This window comes from Vombatus ursinus, unplaced genomic scaffold (assembly GCF_900497805.2).
Source record: "Vombatus ursinus unplaced genomic scaffold, bare-nosed wombat genome assembly UNPS02014803.1, whole genome shotgun sequence".
Lineage (NCBI taxonomy): Eukaryota > Metazoa > Chordata > Mammalia > Diprotodontia > Vombatidae > Vombatus > Vombatus ursinus.
Window position 1 is genome coordinate 718,707 of NW_020954581.1, and position 21,750 is coordinate 740,456.

The following is a 21,750-nucleotide window of genomic DNA, read 5'->3' on the forward strand; positions in this document are numbered from 1 at the left end:
GCAAAATATCGATATGAAATTTCAAATTTTTAAGAACTAGAAAAATCAATTAAAATAGGGGGGGCACATTATGTAACAGATTTCAAGTAAAAATGTCACACCAACATATATTTAAGCCTCATTTTTCCAGTTGAAATTCAACACAATCTTTTTCCTTTTCTACTTATTTTTGAAGGGATAGGGTCAAAAGTTAATATTGGAATACTTCTGAATATTCACCAAACAAAACCAGAAGTTCATTTTTTCCTTTTTCCTTTATTTGAGGACTTTGATCCTTTTTCTGATTTGGCTTCCCAGAGAGCATTTCTTAGAAACCTTGAAGCAGCTCCTTTATCCAGTTTGGCAGCCATTTTCTTGTCTGTAATTTCTTTGACTCTGTTCATATATATTCTTCTTCTGTCTCTTTCCTGCTTTACTAGATGTTCCTTGAGATTAACTCCTTGAGTGGCCAAGTAAACCCAAACCATTGAATTCATTGCTTGAGCAGAAACTAAATCTAGCTCGACCAGTTCAAGTGGGTCCTAACAACTCATTTCTAGAAACTGACATCATGATCTTTAGCATTTCATCCACAGAAGGAAAGGAACTCTCAAATGCTGACAGATAGTCTTGAATTTCTATTGGATAGTCTTCCCCACTAGTCTCTTCTTCTGCCATGCTATCGTCTGTTACTCCCTCCTCTGGGAGTCTGTAGTTTCTTAATATACAGTGCTGCCTCCACATACCACAGTCTCCTCCATCCCCCAAGTATCCTTTTCCTGTACATCAGGAACACAAGTTAAAGGCTAATAGTTGAATGCAATCTGCAGTTAATTTTCTGTTTTTATTATTATGTGTATTTTCATCATTTAAGCATATAGGGATGTATGTTTTTATTTGTGAGCAGGTACAAAGTGTTGTGGAAAGAGTACATGGCCTGGATTCAGGAGGCCTAGCCTTAATCCTGGCTGTCATGCTTGCTGTGTGATCTTGGGCAAATTACTTTAACAAACTCTGAATTTCTGTACCCTGCTCTGGGAGATGGTGACTGTGCTCTTTGTATCGACCCCCTGTTGGATCACTTGCTCTTATTTTATTTTATTTTTTTTTAGCTGTTTGCATGAGTTTCTGCTCTCTTCACCTCCTTCTTGTATTTGGGCTTGTGACCTTGTATTGCCAATTCTTGCTTAATCTCTTTGAATGTATTTTTTATCCATTTGAATATTTGTGTGGTGATATTTTCTTTTTTTTTATCTTCTGCTTTTTATACTTCAGCTGATTCACGTGCTCTGTAATATTTTTTAGTTGGATAGGTACTTTATTTATTTTGAAAACTTTGGTTAGACTTTAATTTTGTTGCATTTTGACTTCTCTTTAGTGTTTTTTGTTTTGTTTTTTTTTTGTTGTTGGGGAGACTGGATCCCTGCTAAGCCCTATCCTCTTCAGGTCTTTTGGATTATTCTCAGAAGAGGGTTTTTTTAAACCTTAAAGCATTATATAAATTTGAACTATTATTTTTCCTTGTAAAAGTATACAGCAGAGTTGTCAAGAATGAACTTAAAATTCTGTAAAGGAGAAAATATTTCTTTATGGAAGAAACATTGAATTTCAAGAGTACTTCTTATTAAAAAACCATTATTTTGATCATCATTTCAAGAAATTTTTTTGATTACTTAATTTAATCAACATTAACTTATCTACATAGTAACAGCTACTCTTTTATTATATTTCTTTAGAGAACAGCGCTTCTATTGGCATCTGAAACTGCTGTTTCCTCAGAGTCGTGCTGAATATGTGGAAAAAGGGTATGGTATTGCATGTGCCTGTGTAAAGAAATAATTTCAGTGAACAGAAACCCTGTTTATTAGAATGAATATCAAAGAATTCCTTGGATCCTTATTTCCCTGAAGAATAGAATTTTAAAGCTCAAAGGGATCTTAAAGAAAAGATTGTTTATCCCCACGCCATTTTACACACAAGGAAACAGATCTTTAGAAAATTAGCAACCCACGCAAATGTTTAAATTGTTTATATTTGTCAGTAATAGTAAAAAAAAAAAAAAAAGTTCTGTGTGAGGATAAAACAGTTAGGGGTATAATAGAATTTTAGAGCTAGAAGTGACATTAGAAATTAACGCTTTCATTATAAAAGTTAATAAAGGTGAATTCTACCTTCATCTATATATTTATATAGGCTCTGGCAGTAAATATTCATACATACAAACATATGTTTTATACACACACACACACACACACACACACAGAGAAAATACCAGCCATGTATTTTTAAAATTTTTGACACCTGAAGATGATTGTGTACTCCTTATGAAGAGTAGAACCTAGATGTTATTCCGTTTGGTTGCTTTGAGAAAAGTACCTTGTAAAGTTCACTGTTATCACATGGTTGTGGTTCACTTCAGATTGTCAATCTGGGCTTCCATGAAGCTCTTTGAACTTCTTTTCTCTAAGGTGAATCTTATACCAAAAATAAGGAAAGGGCACAAGTGTTTTTTTCTACATGTGCATACAGTTGCAGAATAGACACATATGAATAATCAAGAAATATTTTATATATTATTTCAGAACCCTTGTTTTATTGAGCAGCTTTGTGGTTTGAAATTATGTATGTGAACAAGTCGGAAAACTGGTAATTTTTTATGGGGGGCAGCTAGGTGGTGCAGTGGATAGAGCACCGGCCCCGGAGTCAGGAGGACCTGAGTTCAAATCTGGCCTCAGACACATAACACTCACTAGCTGTGTGGCCCTGGGCAAGTCACTTACCCCAGATGCCTCACCAGAAAAAAAAAAGTTGCAAACAAGAATTCTTTTTTATGGCTTCAACAATTGGAGTGGCTAAACTTTTTACCTTTTTTTTTAGTCTCCAACCAACTTGTTTATTTTTTTTCTTTTACTCAGCTAATTCCATTTTATTTTTGTGCAAGTTAAAAGAAAAGAAACAAAAAAAACTAAATAAAAAGAAACTTTATTTTTCATAATTTGATTCTAGTAAAATTCTCAAGATGTTTTTATAAGAGGTTATTAAGTGTGTCCAAGAAGTCTCGTAAGCATTTTAGAAAATGATTTTTGTTTAAAAGAGTGTTTAGGGAAAGCATGTATGTTGGGAAGTGACTTAGATGTAAAAAACAAAATACATCAGATTTTTTTTTTTTAAGAGTAAATCAAAATGCAAAGGCTCTATTTGGTTTTAAACTTAACATCTTCAGCAGAGAATCATAAATTTTGTTCTTTGTCTTTTCTGTCTTTGGTAAAAGAGTTCCCGGTGATAAGAAGCTTCATGAAATATTAACAACCTATATTGATCCTGAAAAATCTGATCCTGTAATTCGTCAGAGGTATAGTTTTAAAATCTTAAATTTTCTGAAGTTGTATTATGGACATTAATGGTTTCTAAACCACTCTCCAGTTCCTGTTTTATCAGCTTCACGTTTCGAATTTCATACCGTAATTTCATTTTTTAATGTAATTCAGTCATCACAGTATTATGTTTAATAATAATTCAGACTTTTAAACCAAAGTTTTCTCATTACTATTATGTAATGGAAATTGTACTATTTGTAGACAGACTTAGTGCTTGAAAATTAGTTATGGTATCACAAAAGCAAATTGAAAATTCTTTGTTAGGCTTATCCTAATTTGTGTGTGACAGTGCTGAAAGATGTCTGCAGGGACAGTTCGATCTCATTGAGAAACTTTCCTTTTCATTTCGGCATGCTCACTTGGAATGTAAATAAATGTGTCATGTGACTCCAGGGAAGCTAAAGGTATAGGTTTAGACTGGCTATATTCTGAAGTGTCTGGTGCAGTCCCAATTTGTATTCGTCTCTGTCCTTCCCTAGATCTGAACCCCAGGGATACCAACTTCTATATCAATACGTTTGGGAGGGCATTCTTTCCTTTTTGTAATCGAGTTATTAAGAGTTTCCACATACTTGGCTGCAATTTTTGATAAATTATTTGCAAGTACTAGCTAGCTCTGGTAAATTAAATTAAATTTAAAAGCTAAATGAAAATGACAATCAGATTAGCTTAACTGGGTGAAATGGATATTTTCAAATGAAGATACTTAATGGAATAATGAGGGGGGAAAGTAGGGGTTGAGGAGTCGTTTTTCACTTATCAAGCTAGCCATTGGAAACCGTCTTTAGCCCTTTTGTTGTATCTGTCTTGTGGGCTGATAAGAAATCAAGTTTACGTTTCTTTTGTTGTCACAGAATGTTACTAATTAAGGACTAAATGTATTTCAGGTTAAAAGCTTATGTCTTTTCTGAGAGTGGAATTCAAATTTTAATGAAGATTGAAAATATGCAGCACAACTTAGTCAGGTAAGACTGTTCTCCTCATCCCAGCTGGGCTTTCAAACACTAACCAAGAGGTTGATGTGGTTAAAAACCTTTTTTATGTCTTGCTGTTTGACTTTTGAAGTCTTGTATCTCATGAACTTCACAAAGAGTTCAAATTTTTAAATGAATATAAAGCAAACAGAACGTGACCTAAGAAAATGTAAGAGGCAAAAATAAAGTTCCATATCCAAAACCATTTGCTTTAAAACCTTAAAGTGCTAGCCTTTCAGTTTTGGTAGGTCAGTCATAAATTGTCTTTTGGCTGTCATAAAACTGCTCCTTTGCCAGACTAAAGGCAGGCAGGGAATTACCTTCAGTTTCAGAGCATGAGTGACGTCCGTAAGGAGAAAAAAAAAATAATATTCCCGTTAGCAGCTACTCTGAGGATTTTTGTTCCATTAGAAATTTAGTTCTGAAATTAATTGATTCTCTATTGATTCTACCATTGAAATTTGGTTGTAATGAAGGAAACCCTAACACATTAGGTTTCCAAGTTCTGTCCTATTCAATTTAGTTCAAGAAATATTAAATATTGAAAAATCTAGATACTCAAATCCATTAGAATCAGCTCCCATTTGAATAAGTACATGATAACTATAGTAGTTGTATGATAGATGTAAAACTGAATGATTGGCAATAATGGCGCGTGTGTGTGTGTGTGTGTGTGTGTGTGTGTGTGTGTGTGTGTGTGTGTTGCTTTAAGGATGCATAGAACTTTGCATGTTTCCTCTCATTTGATCTTTAGATTTATGATTTGAGGGAAGTAGGAACTACACATTTCTGTGGGATTTTTAGGGAATCTAAAACTCCAAATTGAAAGCAATGGAATCATAAGGCAAAGACAGCTTGGAAAGTCTGGAGACCCCTGCTTTAATCCTGGCCCTCTGTCTGTGTGTTAAGAATGGAGCAGATGAAAACTTGAGTGCTTCTGTCTCTACATCTGTTGAGTGGCTTGGAAAGGTCCCTTCTAGGTTGAACGTTGTGAGCGATGAGTCAGGGATACTATTAAGATGCCAGCTTTTTGTGGGACGATATTTGTAAAGAGCTTAGCAAAGTGCTTAGCACATAGTAGGTACTTAATAAATACCTATTTCCTTCTCTTCCTTCCTTTCTCACCGGAAGTTAGAGGCACATTTAGACTTTACATAAAAAGACGTGACCTCTAAAAATGACAGCTGTGCAGTTGCTTGGTTGGTAGAATATTCACTTGAAACCTGAAAAGCATTTATTAAACACCTGCTGTGTGCGAGGCATTGATGCAAAGAAAGGTAAAATATAGTCCCTGCACTCAAAGAACTCATAGTCTATTAGACAACATACTAACAACTATGTACAAGCAAGATATGTACAGGATAAATTGGGGGAAATCAGCGTAGGAAGGGCACAGAATTAAAAGGGATCAGGAAGGGTACTTATAGGAGGTGGGATTTTAGCTGGGACTTGAAGGATACCAGGAAACGGAGATGAGGAGGAAGGACATTTTAGGAATGGGAACAGTCAGTAGAAGTATCTATAGAAGGTCAGTGTCACTGGGTTGCAGAGTATGTTGGGAAAGGGAAGGGAAAGGCTAAGATCTCAGAAGACTGGACAGGTTACGAAGGGCCTTAATGCCAAACAAAAGGTTTCATATTTGATTCTGGAGGTGATGTGGAACCACTGCAGATTGTTGCCTGCGGGGTGGAAGGGTGACACAGGAAGATCAGTTGGAGAGCTGGACTGGGTCAAGGAGAGACTTGCGGCAGGAACGCCAGCCTGAAGGCTGTTGCAGTAGTCAAGGCCGGAGGTGACAAGGACCTGTACTAGGGTGGAAGTAGCATCAGAAGAGGGAAGGGGAGCGTAGATGAGAAATGTTATAAAATCTTTGGTGCGAAATCTCGACCTGTCTCAGTGTGTCAGTGCCATATATGCTGTCTGTGTACATTACGTTGGGAATTTTCCCAGCATATTATGATATTTTGGGAAGTTACATACATAATTATGTATCTGTATGTCTGTATACACACATACACACACATAATTTTAATCAAAAGAATTTTAAAGCCAAGGTAGTTTATGTTCGTGTTTAGGCAAAAATTAGCATTTGAACAATTGTATTCATAATTGCAATTTTAACATTAAAGAAAAATGAATCTGTTCTAATTCATAAGATTTGTATCTTCTAATTTTAAGATAAGAATCATGAGGATTTTATTATTTCTTTAAAAATGTTTGTTGGGAATTTATAGCTTTGTGGGTTGTTCAATTTAAAAAGAATTCTAGAATCCTGGGCATTCCAGTGGCTTCAGATTAAATGTCTTTTACTAGACATTTGATTTTTTTAATTTCTGTAGACTTCGCCTTCCTTTTAGGGTTGGTTTATTGGTAGCATCTCATTTAGTGCCTGGACCATAATAAGTACTTAAGAAATGCTTATTGATTGGTTGAATGAAGTGATCATTTTGGCTGATCTTTACACAGAACAGGCAAATTCTGTTTGTACCGATTCTGTTTGTCTTCGAAAATGAAAATTTGCTCTTAAAATAAATTAGGAAACTCTTCCTTTACTAAGAAAATTGTCAGACGTATTTTAGACCTATTTTATATTCACATTTATTTTGCTTCCTAGGTCCTTCTAAATAGTTAGGACAGCATGATGACTTACCTTTAGCTATTGTTGCCTAAATGTTTCTAAATTCTGCATTCTTTTCTAAAACATTATTTTCTGAATGAATAGCCTTTCGGTCCTAAACTTTTATATTGGGTTCACTTTTGCAACCACTTTATGTGGTGAAATTGTGTGTATATATACTAAGAAGTAGCACTAATGTGCTGCCAACACATGCTGTCTTAAGAGATACATCTCATTTCGCTTTAAGAAGTACCACATTGTACTCTTTGTAAATTAAAGGCTTACACTGTTAAATTAATTGACTACTGAAGCCTAAAATAAGTTTAAAAAAATTAATAGCATTAAACTACTTACTGGTTGTGATTAGAAAACCTACTTTGTAAATTAACGCATTGATTTTTTTCAAGATCAAAATTGTATAATTATACCCATATCAAGTAGATAATAAGTTGAAGCTAGAAAAAAACATCCTTTTTTTTTTTAAACTTTTTGCTGAACTGACAGTAAAAATAATTTTTCCTAAAGAATATTTCTACAGTGAAAGAAAATATGCTTAAAATAAAAGCTCTATATGACTGGTCATTGAACAGACTAAGTAATATTGACTGAACCTAGCTTGCATGCATGAATAGGGTTCCCTTCAGCCCTATAACTTCTGCTAGTTTTTTGAAGTTATGGATTGCATAGTGTTATTTTAACTGTCTTGCCAATAGACTGTTCACCACTTGCCACCAGAAGGCCCTTTTCCAATAGTGTTAATTAATGTGTAGGTTTGTTTAGATGTATCCAAGAGGGCATTTTCTCTGGCCATTGCCCCGGGCCTGGAATGCTCTTCTTCCTCCACTTTGAGTGTTGACCCCACCTGGCTTCCTCTAAGTCCAAGCTAAAATTCCACCTTTTACAGGAAGCCTTCCCCAACCGCTCTTAATTCCAGGGCCTTCCCTCTGTTAATTATTTCGTATCAATCCCTGTATATAGTTTCTTCATATGTATTTGTTTGCATGTTATTTTCTCCATTAGAGTATGGGCTTCTCAAGGGCAGGGACTGTCTTTTGTCTGTTTTTGTATGCTCAGCACTTATCATAGTACCTAACACATAGTAGGTACTTGGGTACTTAGTCGATATTGATTGGCAGATAACTAACAGATAGGCCACCTCTTGGTGTATATGGTTTACAGTGTTAGTGAGATTATGACCTTGAGTGAGTCCCCTGACAATTTTGGAACCTCTGTTTTTTTGGTAAAATAAGGGATTTAGGTTAGGTGATTTGTGTTCTACAATATCCTTTTTTGGCTAGAATTTGAATTATTTGTTGAATGCTAGAATTAGAATCACAAAATTTCAGAGTTGGGAGGGCCCTCAGCACCCTTCTACCCCACCCTGTACCTAACATTATTCTCCTTTTCTACTCCAGTCTCTCATGACAGGATGCAAGGAGAATGGCCCTTCTTGCCAAGACCAAACCTCTAGTTGTACATTTGGTCTCATCTCCACTTTTCTTTGTCAAGGTGGCTCAATATTTATCCTGCCTTCTCTGTCCCAGTCTACCCCCTGCTTAATTTACTGGTACCTTCCCTGGTGCCTATAGAGTTCTTTTCCCTCATTTGATTATACCATCCTCTCAAACTGTCGTACCACATCTCTGCTCTCTTTCCCAGACAAACTGTAGGCAAAGCTGATCACTCTTGTTCTCTCCACCTCATCCTCTTTTCCTCTTTTCAGCTGTTTGCATCCTGGTGTCCAACTTCATCACTCAACTGAAACTAGACTGCTTTCTCCAGAGTCACCAGTGATTGCTTTCATCGCCAAATTTGGCATCTTTTTTTCCGCCTTTATCCTTCACGACCTCTCCACAGAATTTGACATTATTTACCACGCTCTCCTGCAAGATAATTTTTTCCTCCCTGGATTCTCTCTTGGTTCTCTTCCTATCTGATTGCTTCTTCTCAAGTTCCTTTGCTGGACCACCCTATTTAACTGGATGTGCCCCCCAAAAATTTGTCCTGGACCCATTTCTCTCTACCCTTTCTTGGTGAATTCCTCAGCTCTTCTGGGTTCAGTCATTATCTTTTATGCATGTGGCTCTTAGATTTGTATAACCAAGCCTGTTCTTAACCTCTGATCCTGGGTTACCAGCTCCCTAATGGGCATTTTAAGCCAGATATTTCATAGGGAAACAGCATGGGAAAAGGCCTGAATTCAGAGTTAGAAGTCCTGAGTCCCAGCTTACTACCTGTGTGATCTCCAGTAAGTCATCTGACCTCCGAGACTTGAGTTTCCTCATCTGTCAAATGAGAAGGTTGATTAAGTGTTATCTGAGATCCCTTACAACTCTAGGTCCATGATCATATATCTGAAGTTATTTATTCTCCATCTCATCCAGCTTCCTAACCTCCCTATTTTTTCCCTCAAGGGTGACACCATCTCTAGGGTCTCACAACCTCAAGACTTATCTTCAACTACTTGCTCTCTTTTACATAATGTATCAGGTCTCTTGTCAAATCTTGGTATTTCCACCACTGCAGCATCTCTGTCCCTCTTCTCTCCACATAATCTACACCCACCCTAGTTCCAATCCCCATCACCTCTTGTTGGAACCTTCTAATTGATCTCCTTCTCTCAGGTTCCTCCTCAGCCATCCATCCTTCACACAACTGTCAAAGGGATTTTCCTAAAGCATGGAGATATGACCATGTTCCTCCCCAGCTTAGTAAACTTTAGTAGTTTTCTCTTACCTCTAAAATAAAATCTTTGCCATTTAAAACCTTTTCAGGCTTATCAAGTATTACTCTACTTCATGCACTCTTATAGTCTAGCCAAAGTGGTTTTCTGGTCATCTCTGCCACGTGACACTTCATCCCATCACCCAAGATATCCATGCCTTGAATGCATGATCTCCCCGCCACCTTCTCTCTAAAATTCAGTCAGTTCAGATGCCACCGGTCTTTCATGCTGACAGCTCAATTCATACTCCTGTCCTGCCTCCTGTGAGCTTGTCTTTATTTTATATGTACATAAAATCAGGCAGTTGGTAGAATGTAATCTCCTTAAGGGCAAGAGTTGTTTGGGGGTTTTGTGTGAGTATGTTTTTGCCTCCAGAGCCCAGTACGGTGCCTGCCACATAGTAAGATGTTCATAAAACTTGTTTTAATAAAGTTGTTAATTGATAAGAAGAATTCTGTATAGCACGCCTGAGGAATAATCATCCAGTCTTTCCTTGAAGCCCACTCACTCCAAGAATAACCCATTCCACTCTTGACTCACTCTAACTTAAGGAAATTGTTCTTCACATTAAGCCTGCACGTTTTTTAACTTCATCCCTAGCTCCTGGTTCTGCCTTCTGGGGCAGAAAAGAATACTAATCTCTCTCCATATGATAGCCCTTCAAATAATTGATAAATCATATGTCTTCTGGGTCTTCTGTAGTCTAAGCATCTCCAGATCCTTCAGACTGTCCCCCTATGGCATGAATTCAGACCTTTCACAAAGTTCCTCTCCTCTGGAAATTCACCAGACTATTAGTGTCCTTCCTAAAATGTGGTATCTAGAACTGAATATAACATTTCAGTTGCATTTTGAAGACCACAGGACCATCACCTCATTCCTGGAATCTGTGCCTCTAAAATTTTAATGCAGCTTAAAGTCACATTAGCTTCCTTGCCTGCCATGTCTCAGTGTTGACCCTGAGAGTTTTTTTCAGACAGACTTCTGTCTAGTTAGTGCCTCACCCAGTGCAGGCCATCTGGCCCAGGTGCCTTGTACATGACACAATCAGTTAATTGTCACTTTGTCTCAGTAGAGTGCATGTAAAATTGTTGTCCAGTTGTAATATTAAGTCATGTTTTTTCTTCCTCTTCCCCTCATTCATTTTTTGTGCCAGTGCCCATTATGAACAGTTAGGTCATAAGGACAGATATGAGAAAACAAGAAAACAAACACCTCTGACTAAGACTGTTTTGACTGGTTTTGTTTAGCAGCAAACCTAGTTCAAATACTGTGTGTAGTAAGTAGTACAGTAGGAAGACTCCTAGATTTGTAGGTAGATTTGCTTTGGAATGTTGACTCTTCACCTTCCCCTTATCACTTAATTACTTACCTTTATAGCTTCGGTTTCTGTGAGAATCTGACTAGATCAGGAAGTCTTAATCTTTTTTGTAGATACCTTTGGCAGACTGGTAAAACCTATGGACCTCTTCTGCAAATATATTAATTAATTTAGATTTTTTTTTCTTAAGTTTGGAAGCATACTTCTATGAAGAAAAATAAAGTTTATGTAAAAATTGTATGTTATTTTCTTAAATTTGACTAATAATTAGGAAAAAAAGAATAAATTTTAAAAAGGTAAAAAAAAATACTTTGAGAAATAGAATTGCCAATTTGCAGCTTAGAATGAAAATGATACTTTTTAGAGGTATTGATTACAAATTATACTTGTTAATTTGGAATTTCTTTTTGTCTTCATCTTAACCTAAAAAGAACCATAGAGATTTTGAAAACCAATATTATTTAAATGATAATGATACAATATTAAATCAATCAAAGAATATTAAAAGAATTCCAGGATTTCTAAGCACAGTATTAACTACTTGCAGTTGCCTTCTACTTAGGTAAACAGAGAGAGCATGCTGCTGGCCTCTGTGCAAACTTCTTGAACATAACTGTGATGAGGGAGCAGTTTAATAATCAAAAGCAAGCCACTATATTTTAGATCCATTTACATTATTTTTCCTTATTTCCCTTTTGGAATTTCTTTGCTGCCATTGAGATTTCCTGTAATCGGTCCACAAGCATTTATTAAGTACTTACTAGGCCAAGAAGAAAGTATACTTAGGTGAAAACAATCATGTTCAACTCCATTAGAAATTAGTGAATCTAAAGGCTTTTCTTGGGCACTTGCTACAGCATCACATTGTGGGGCAAAAAATACAACTACCTCGATGAGCTTAGCATATAATGGAAGTCATAGTGGAAGGGCAAAATTAACCTGTAGCAATTAGAATATAATTAAGTGTTCAGCTGTATTTAGTGGGCTAGTTTGGCACTGTTGCAGAATGTTTGAAGGGTAATAATAGGAAATCTGAAACAGTAGGTTATAGCCAGATTATGAAGGGCTTTAAATGCTGGGTGGCCATGGGATTCCTGCTGCAGAAGATTTCTCAGCCTGGGAATGATGAGGTCAGACCTGTGCCATGGGGACAGGTTATCCCCATGGCACAGGTTCGTTACCCAAAGTGAATAATATTGCCTCAGGAAGCAGTAGGTTCCCCTTCTTTGAATGTGTTCAAGGAAAAGACAGATGACACTTGTGTTGTGGATTTTTATGGGTGCGGATTAGACTAGGTATTCAGCCACTATCCTATGCACTTATCACATTCCAGTTTTAATTAGTTATTTGTACACTTGTATTATACCACTACAAAATAGAAGCCTCTTGAAGAATGAAACTGAACTGAATGGTTTGACATCTTTACATTCCCAGGAACTAGTACAGTCTCTTACTGTTGTAGGAACTCAGAAATGTTTGTTGAATTGAATTGAGAGATGAGATATCCTAAGACAACTAGCTCGAGGTTCCTAGAAATGCTAGGCTTGGATAACGAAATGTCTTACATTTTCTCTTAAAGTTTTTTTTATTTCAATAGCTCTCCCAGTATTTAATTATTATCCACAATTAATAAGGCAGATTGTCAAGTGTCTAAAGGTTTTTTAAGGCTAATTTTTTAGCACTAGCTTTTCACAAGCCCAAAGCAGAAAATACCTATTGGATAATAGCTGCCCATCTAGTTCTAGTTTCAGATATATTGAGGGCACAGATAATGAGTCAGAAGTATTTAGTTTAGTTTTCCCATGCTAAAAACTGAAATAACAGCAAAAGCCAATTCTTTGCTCTCCTTTATTAGAATGGTTGCTAGTTTCTATTAGTGATCAGGTCTAACAATTTAAGTCTTGAGCCACAAAATGATAGGATATTATGGACTTCGAAATAATTAAGTGACCATACTTTGTCCACTCTCAGAGACTTAAACTTGTCTGACATTGATTGGTTCAGTTTCTGTTTGTGAGTGAGATTTCTGGGATTGACATGGTCTAAAAAGAAATGTTTGATAATTAAGAGTAAGTTGCCTAATAGGTAACTACGGCGTTTTGTAGTTGATATGGATGAAGAGTTTTTACAAGAAAGTATGTGTTTTGAAATTAACAAGGTTTGAACCAACCAGCACCCATTCACATAAAAAGAATACACAGTACGTTAGGTTAAACAGTTGTTTAGTTTTTTGTTTTTTGTTTTTTCAGTCATCCCTGAGAGTGCATTCCTCCCATGTGGAATAGGCTTGATATGTAAAAACATTGTTCTTGAAAATGGTTCTATGGTAAACACTATCAGCTTAGCTCTAGACAGGATCTGTAGCTCAGCTGGTAGGCACAGCTGTAAACAGACAAAACTATTGAAGTATCAGTTGTAAACCTGAAATAATTTTATATTGGAAAACTGGGAAGTCAAGGTAGAGCTAAAAGTATCATGATAAGTATGGCAAATTTGAGAAATTAAGAGCTTATCATTCCCATACAAATTAACCTATAAACGTACTTTGATTATTAATGAAGAGTGTGCGCTGTAAGATAAGAATTGAAAACAAACTTCATTCTCTCCAAGCATTTGAGCTAATAAGTTGTAAAAAATTGGTTATTACTTGAGGTGTTTTTATTTCTGCTTTTTGACCTATGTTCCTCCCAGGCCTGGCCCCTAGAAATGGCCCATTGTTCTTGACTAGAACAAGTCAAGTCTTAAGGGTGTAGTTCTGGTGCCACCCTCTCTGGGAGTCTTCCCACAATTCAGTTCAACCACCATTAAATTTTTTGTCATTTATTAATTTTTACTATGTGCACATGCTGCACATGAGGGGACATAATAGAGTTCCTACATTTGTGGAGCTCACTAGTCCCACTCAGAACTTTGTCAAAGTACTTATAATCCACACCACGTATTTTATTCTAATCAAGCAATCAGAGGTGGGAATAAGCATGGTATGAGCGAGACAGCAAGGAAAACAGCCCAGGTACATTGAAGAACATGGGGAGGTAGCTAGGTTGTGGAGAACGTCAAGTACCAGCATGGGGAGTGTGGGCTTTCTCAGCAGGCGAAGGAAGATCATTATGGATTCACAGAATTTGAGGGTGAGAAGGCACCTCAGTGGCCATCTAATCTAGCACACACATGAAAAGAATCCTCATTATAAAGAAAAACAGGAAGACATCATCTGTCTTCTACTGAAGGATCCCCAAGAAGATGTCACTCACACACACACACACACACACACACACACACACACACACACACACACACACACACACACACACACACACACACACAGTAGAGTAAAAGTGTCCCTTCAGCTTTGTAGTGATGGTGGTCAAGTCGGAGAAAAGAGGGCAGAGGGTGTTAGGAGTTAAGCAATTTTTAAAACCAACTGTAAATGTTAACTTGTTAATCAGTACCTTAGATATGAGATCCTTGCTGGTGACATACCACTTACCAGTTGACATGCTACTGGATGAACTGAACCCTCATTTGAATATTCATATTCTATGTTAAACCAGAAGACAAGATAAAATCAGTATTATCTGGAGGAACATCTCTCAGGTTCTCCTGGGAAAAGCAAATAAAAGGAGTTGGCAGAGTTGTTTTTCTGCTTTTAGAGGCAAAAATAAACATCATTTCTCAGACACTTCATCTTCTCATATTTCAGCATTTGCAAAAAGACCACCATGAAGTTAATTGCAGCTTATGCACCAACATCTGTTGCCAAGGATAAGGAGGTAGAGAAATTGTATAAAGAATTTAGTAAGACCCAACAGATTCAATGAACGTATACTTTATTAGGACTTTAAAGCGAAGGTGGGCATAGAAGAGTATAGTAGAGCCACTTAGAATTCAACATGTTAGAAAATTTTAGAAAATATGGCTCAGAATTGAGAAAGAAAAGAGGCTTCGACACTATTTACCATGTCTCATTTGTATGTCATAAACATTTTCAGTGAGAAAATAGGAGAATAACCTTAAAATGTGTATGTGACGTGAGTCTGGAAGGTTAGATCATTTTAAAAAAATTAAAAGACAACAAGAAAGGTCATTTGGCTCTGGCTGGGGGAAAGGTTCTTAACTAAAGAATAGAGGAAATTGCTAAATATAAAACAGTTTTGATTACATAAAATTTAGAAAGGTTTACATGATACTGAAGACAGAGAAAAGATGAGATAATGAAGTCTAGGAAAAAATATTCTTATGAATTCTCACCATCATTACATAAAATTTAGAAAGGTTTACATGATACTGAAGACAGAGAAAAGATGAGATAATGAAGTCTAGGAAAAAATATTCTTATGAATTCTCACCATCATAAAGCTTTTCTTTCAGATATGTGGGTGCTAATATGAACATAAAAGAACTACGCACCATTCTTCAGTTATAAATCAGTGTCCAAAGGCCAAGAGATAACGTGTAAAGAGAGTTAAAAGAATCACATAGTGTAAATGAATGGAAATCATGTTCCAAATAACTAATCACAAGAGAAATACAGAGTAAAACAGTTGGTAGCTTTCATGTCCCATCCTACAAATTGGCAGATGCCCCCCAAGTGGGAGCAGTTGGTGTTGGGGGACTCTCTGGAAAGACAAGCACATGAAAGCACAGTTGGAGGAGCTATGGATTGGTCTAATCATTCTGCATATTTAGAATTAAGCAAGAAAAAATGACTAAACTGTATTTTGTAATCCAACATTTGGGTTACAATTTGTGATTCCACTAATGGGCCTGTGCTCCCAAGCAGGCCACAGTTAACCAACTCTCTGTGGTAGCAAAGAACTAGAAACAAAGTATAAGAGAATGGTTGAAAAACTATGGTCTGTGCATGTGATAGAATATTACAATTCAATAAGAAGCAAGGAAAGTAAGATGTTCAAAGAAATGGACAAATTGAGAGAATTAGTGCAAAGTGAAATAAGCAAAACCAAAGACATTTTATATGATGTTTACAACAATTTAAATGAAGAGATCATTAAATGATGCTGACCTTTGAATAACTGAAAAAGCATTCACTACCTGGAGAAAAAAGAATGAAACACCTCCCTGTTCACAACTGAGAGCCTGGGGAATACCATACACATTGTCAAATGTGGTCAGTGTATCAGATATTTTTGCCTAATTGTGTCTTTGATATGAGGGAGGATGCTGGGGGAATGGGTGGAGAAATAACTGAGATATAGTTAATAAAAGGCATTTCTAAGACGTCAAAAATAAGATGAATACCTCTGGGTAAAAAAAAGAGAGATGAGAGGTATTGGCCATGGTGAGCACCAAATAATAATGCAAAAAATATATATATATTTGACTGTTACTTGGTAGAAAACAACTAGCTACCAATTTGTTATCTCTAAACCAGTTGTGTGTAGTCATACCATCAACTGATCCAAATAAATTCAAAATCAATAATAAATTAGAACAATTGACAAACAAGAGAAGCCAAGACATGAAACTACAGCAATTCTCATACTACCTCTTAAAACCTATTCTGATGCTTCCTAAAAATGGGAATGTCTCACCCTACATTTTCATACAGCAGCCTGAAGGTGCTGCATGCTGCCTCCTTCCCTCAAGTCTTCTTTATTAAGGACCTATGTTTCTACTTGGTGAAGGGATAAATATGGGTGGAATAATCTTAAAGAGAGAAGCCTGGTGATAAGGAGCATCAGGAAAACCTCCCCTTGAATCTTTGAAAGAATTCAAGATTCCAGGAATCTGAGCCTTCAGATTAGGGGTATAGCCTTGGCCAAGGCAGAATCGGGAGTTCAAATGTATTGTGTAGGGAAAAGGGAGGAAGCCAGTTATATTAGAATAAAAAGTATTCAGAGGGGGATAATGGGTAATCAGCCTGAGAATGGTTTTAAATTCCAACTCAAGGAGTTTATTATCAAGGAGAGGTATGCAGAGACGTGGTCAGCCTTGTGCATGCAACCTTTGTTGGCTGATGTTTTAGCTATTTAGATTTGTATGATATTTCCTACCAATAACCACATATAGACAGCCTAGCTTAGTGGGTAGAAAAAAGCCTTGGAAATAGAAAGGCCTGAGTTCAGGTCTCATCTCTCACACATCTTGCTGTGCGATCCTGGGCAAGCTCTTTAAGACTCTTAAGTGGTAGGAAAGGTGTTGATTTACGTTGCCAGAAGTTTTTCACTGGGAGCTCCCTTCAGATGAAATCACAGATCCAAAAAGAAAAAGATGCTAATAGATACGCACGGGGTATGTTACTGTTTGAGGGGCGCTGGTACTGGGGACCTGAGAATAGAAATGTTATAGCAGAGAAATGATAAAATTAATAATAAAAAGGCCAGGTGAAATCATTCTCTAATATTCCATCTATGTGATGATGTTCACTCAGTGAATTAAGTGGAGTACATAATTCTCATTCATCTATAATAACCCAAAGTAGAAAGGAACGATAGGTAAGGCCAATACTGCTTTATATCAGAAAACCTCCCCTAAAGTCTTACAGAGAAGCATGGTTGGCATATTATGATGATTATAGCTTCACGTATAAGTAGCAGTGAAAGGAAATAAAAGTATACAGAAACTTTGTTGAGATTCAATTAAATCTATTCATTCCAAGAACAATTAAAAATGAACCTGGAAGGAATCTAAGAAACAGACCAAAACTGAAAAAGTTTGTAGCTTTTTGCAACAATTCTCCATCAGTGAAAATGGAGATATCACCATTGGACTATCCCCAGCGTACCATCGGAGAATATAGAAATGACACTCATGAAAATGGGGACAAGATGAACTAGATCAGTATTCGCAAAATTGGTCCATGCAGGAAGCAACACAGGTTCAAAGGTATCAAAGGACTAATTCCCAGATATCTGAAAGGAAAAATAATAAATAATTGAGAAGGTGATAGATATCCTAACTGCTTAAAAAGACAATTGAAATAACTCATGCTCTACACGCTTAGTTCTTCTTTCCCATCTCTATATAATATACACACTCATTGAGGGGTGAGTGTGTATACTACCTATAGTCATGCCTTTAGAAAATGCTATTCTACAGCAGAACATGTCAGTCACAGTCTGATGAAGGGTATAGAAAAAATAAGACTCGTACTATTTACTGTTTGTTGATTATATGAAGTCATTTTTTCAACATAAAACCTATCACCTTAAAACTACTCTTCTAACAAGGTATCCCACAAGTTTATATCAAATTATCCAAGATTCTTTAAAGTATGTAACAACAAAAAACTGTTTGATCCTGTAATTATTACAGTCAGTTGTAGTTTAGTGGTTTTCCATCATGTCATACTCTTCATGATCCCATTTGGGGTTTTTTTGGCAAAGGTACTGAAGTGGTTTGCCATTTCCTCCAGCTCATTTTACAGATGAAGAAACTGAGGCAAACAGGGTTAAGCAACTTGCCCAGGGTCACCCAGCTAGCAAGCGTCTGAGGCCAGATTTGAACTGAGGAAGATGAGTCTTCCTGATTCCAGGCCTAGTGCTCTTTCCACTGTGCCGCCTAGCTGCCCTATCAAAGCCAAGTAAGGTATAAAAAAGGGAGACAGCCTCTCCAATTGTGTTTGTATTCACTATACAAGACAATTTGTCTAGTAAAGAATACACCTGAAAGAGGGGTTCCCTACGGATTAGTAGTTCTTAACCTGTGAACTTTTAAAAAAGTATTTCAATAAAAACATTCTGAGAAGAGGTCGATAAGCTTACAGACTGTTGCCAAATGAGGTCTATGCCAAAAAAATAAAATCACAGGGCAGCGGTGGATGGAGCACAAGCACTGGAGTCAGGAGGAGGTGAGTTCAAATGCAGCCTCAGACATTTGACACTTACTAGTTGTATGACCCTGGGTAAGTCTTAATCCCAATTGCCTCACCTACACAAAACAAACAACAGAAGAAAAAAATGGGGTCCATGACACAAAAAAGAGTTTTTTAAAAAACCCTATTAGACATGACGAGTTGCTCCAATGCAAATGGACATTGTATTGTTTGCATCTTTCCCTAAAACGTTGCACAGCCTCCTAAATAAGATCTATAATCATTCAAAAGATTGGGACTGTACTATCAACACAGGAAAAAAAACAAGTAGGTTAAGAATGCTGGTTGTCCAGATGAGGTTATGTTCAGCTAGGCGAATGACACATGCAGTTGATCCATCAGGACCTCTGTCTTGGAAAGATGTTTCCAGTCATCCGTGGGCTGCTCCGAGAAATGTAGAGAAGAAATCGAGCTTGGTGGATTTGATTCATTTGGAAACTGATAAGTGCTTTCAATGATCCCCACCTTCTTCCTGAAATAAAAGTCCATCTTCAGAACACCAGGGATTTTGTGTGACTGGAAATCATGCAATACCACAATATCCAAAGATTGAGAGTTCTTGTGAGTCACCCAAAGGGCAGGAGAGAGGTGTGTGATAATTCCAAATAGCCTTCAGTATATTCTAAGCAGATCACTGTGCACAAGCAGCAATATAAAGGAAATAATCATGGGGGGGGGGGGCGTTATGATTAGAAAATCAGACGTCCTAATCAGGTAGCAAGATTGGTGTGCTATATCGGTATTTATGTAATGTCAAATCTGGAGGAAGGTCCCCAGTAAGTAGACCTGTGGAGGTTTTATAGGAGCATCTGAACAAAAGTAGTGAGTGCTGTGCTGGGTTATAATTTGCACCTTGAAGGGGGTTGGGGGCGGGGGTAGCACTCACTTTTATTTAACTACAAACTTATTAAATATTAAAGAGGCAACCAGTAAGGAACAGGCTTGGGAATGAGTAAAGATGAAAAACAGAATGTGCCAATGTGCCACAGACCTCTAGTAAACATTTTTGAAAGAATTCATGGTGACATGGCCTCAACATTTCAGTATTCACCAAATCACATTCTTACAAGAACCATTTCGCTATTATATCTCTGATGGCTTTTCCACATTGCAAGATGAGGACTTTATATATATATATATATACATATATATACACACACACCTTTTGTAAAACTATTGAACTCTTATCACATTAAGCAAGCTTCAGACTCCTCCACACTTGGAAAATTCATATTAAGAGCTATGATAGTAGAAAAGCTCTTTTTCACATAAAGAAAGTTTGTTTCACCAAGAAGTTATGAAGATAAGACTTGCTCTAGGTGTATCTTTTTTTTCAGCATGGATAATGGTAGTTACATGAACTAAAAAATATCCAAAAATAATGATAGAAATCAGTGTTTTTTTTTTAAATTAATGGAGTACAAGAGATAGGTTAAGAGAGCATTTGATTCAACTCAAAGACAAAGTCTGTTTCTAATAGTACTGGGACATTGTGAGTTCCAGAGATTGTCCCATAGAAATATTGGGACAAAATTTTTAAAGCACCAGTTATTAGTGGGGGGGGATGAATTGAACCTATTTCATCTGCATTTAGTTGTATTTTATATTGTTTGGATTAATAGTAAACTTGAAGGACTTTATTCTACTTTTAAGCTAAATTTTCTTTTTAAAGTGCCTCACATTGCTGTGTAACAGCTTGGCTTTAAAGTTGAACTTTTCCACTCCACTTATTTTCTTTCCAGTCTTTTTCGTTGTTTACATAACTTAATGCTTGATACAAGTTCACCTTATTTTGAAGAACAGTAAAATTGTTTCAAATTTTAAGCACTTCATTTGCATTTGATTTAGGAACTTTATTCAGCTCAATATTGTAGGAGGCATATTTTTCTAACATTTCTGACGTTTAGTACATTTTTATTGATCTCATTAAAGGTAATAGGAGAAAAGATTAGAAACTCAGTTTTGCCCTTCTAAATGGTAGTCATTTTGCCCAGAATTCTATGTTGAGAAACATGACTACACAGAACGAAATTTTAAGTACTGTATTTAATAGATGAATATCTTACTGCTCTGACATTTTGCACATAAATTTATTTAGTGGAAGGGGAAACCATCTTTAGAGACCATAGTCTAACCGCAGAGTTACCTTATTCTATGGACTTAAACGTAGAATGTTTAGATTTAGCCTAGCATATTGAAGTGGCTAGCATATAGCAGGACAGTACAAGAGTGAGATAAAGGTAAAGTGATCTATGAGCTTTTACAGTCATTGTAAGAATTTGGATGGGTGGTGGACGTGAAGAGGGAACAATTTAATTTTGCAAATTATTAGCAGTGACACAGTTAAATAACTTGACCAAATTCCACTTAACATGCATTTGTTAAGTACTTACTGTGTGCCAGGGCCTGTATTAGGTGCGGGAATACAATGACAAAACAGTCCCTGTCTTAAAGGAACTTCATCATCAGAGGACTAACATATGCTAATAATAAATATAATATATATACAAAGCTCGTAGAAAGAGATTTCCAGTGCACTAACAAAGTAGGGGTGGGGCTTGGGCAAAGGGATTTGGATAGGTTTTTTTCTAGGAAATGGCATTTGAGCTAAGTTTTGAAGGAAGCTTGGCATTCCATAAGAAACTAGGAACACAGCTCTGGAGTTCTTAAGCCTCTTTGATTTACATAGTATCTGCCATCCTTTGAAGGGTTGTCCTGTCAGCCCCAGAGAACAGAACCAGGGAACAGGTGGAAACTTCGAAGAGACAAATTTAGGCCTGCTATAGGGAAGTATTTCCTCATAATGAGAGCTGTGCACAAGTAGAAAGAGCTGCCTCCAGAGGTTATGGGTTTCCCATCACTGAAAGTCTTGCAGCAGAGACTGGATGACCACTTGCCAGATCGAGTAGGACTTCATTTC

The 21,750-nt window shown here is 36.7% G+C and overlaps 1 protein-coding gene and 1 pseudogene across 2 annotated transcripts in view; one reads left to right on the forward strand and one right to left on the reverse strand.

Annotated features, from left to right (window-relative positions):
* Positions 1-21,750, forward strand: part of ZNHIT6 (zinc finger HIT-type containing 6) — a 75,242-nt gene that overhangs the window by 27,588 nt on the left and 25,904 nt on the right. For both annotated transcript variants that reach the window (XM_027873932.1, XM_027873933.1), the window contains exons 8-10: positions 1,716-1,784; positions 3,251-3,331; positions 4,244-4,321. In XM_027873932.1, coding sequence (XP_027729733.1) covers positions 1,716-1,784; positions 3,251-3,331; positions 4,244-4,321 — 228 coding nt within the window. The remainder of the gene's footprint in view (positions 1-1,715; positions 1,785-3,250; positions 3,332-4,243; positions 4,322-21,750) is intronic.
* Positions 237-657, reverse strand: LOC114051536 (annotated as a pseudogene).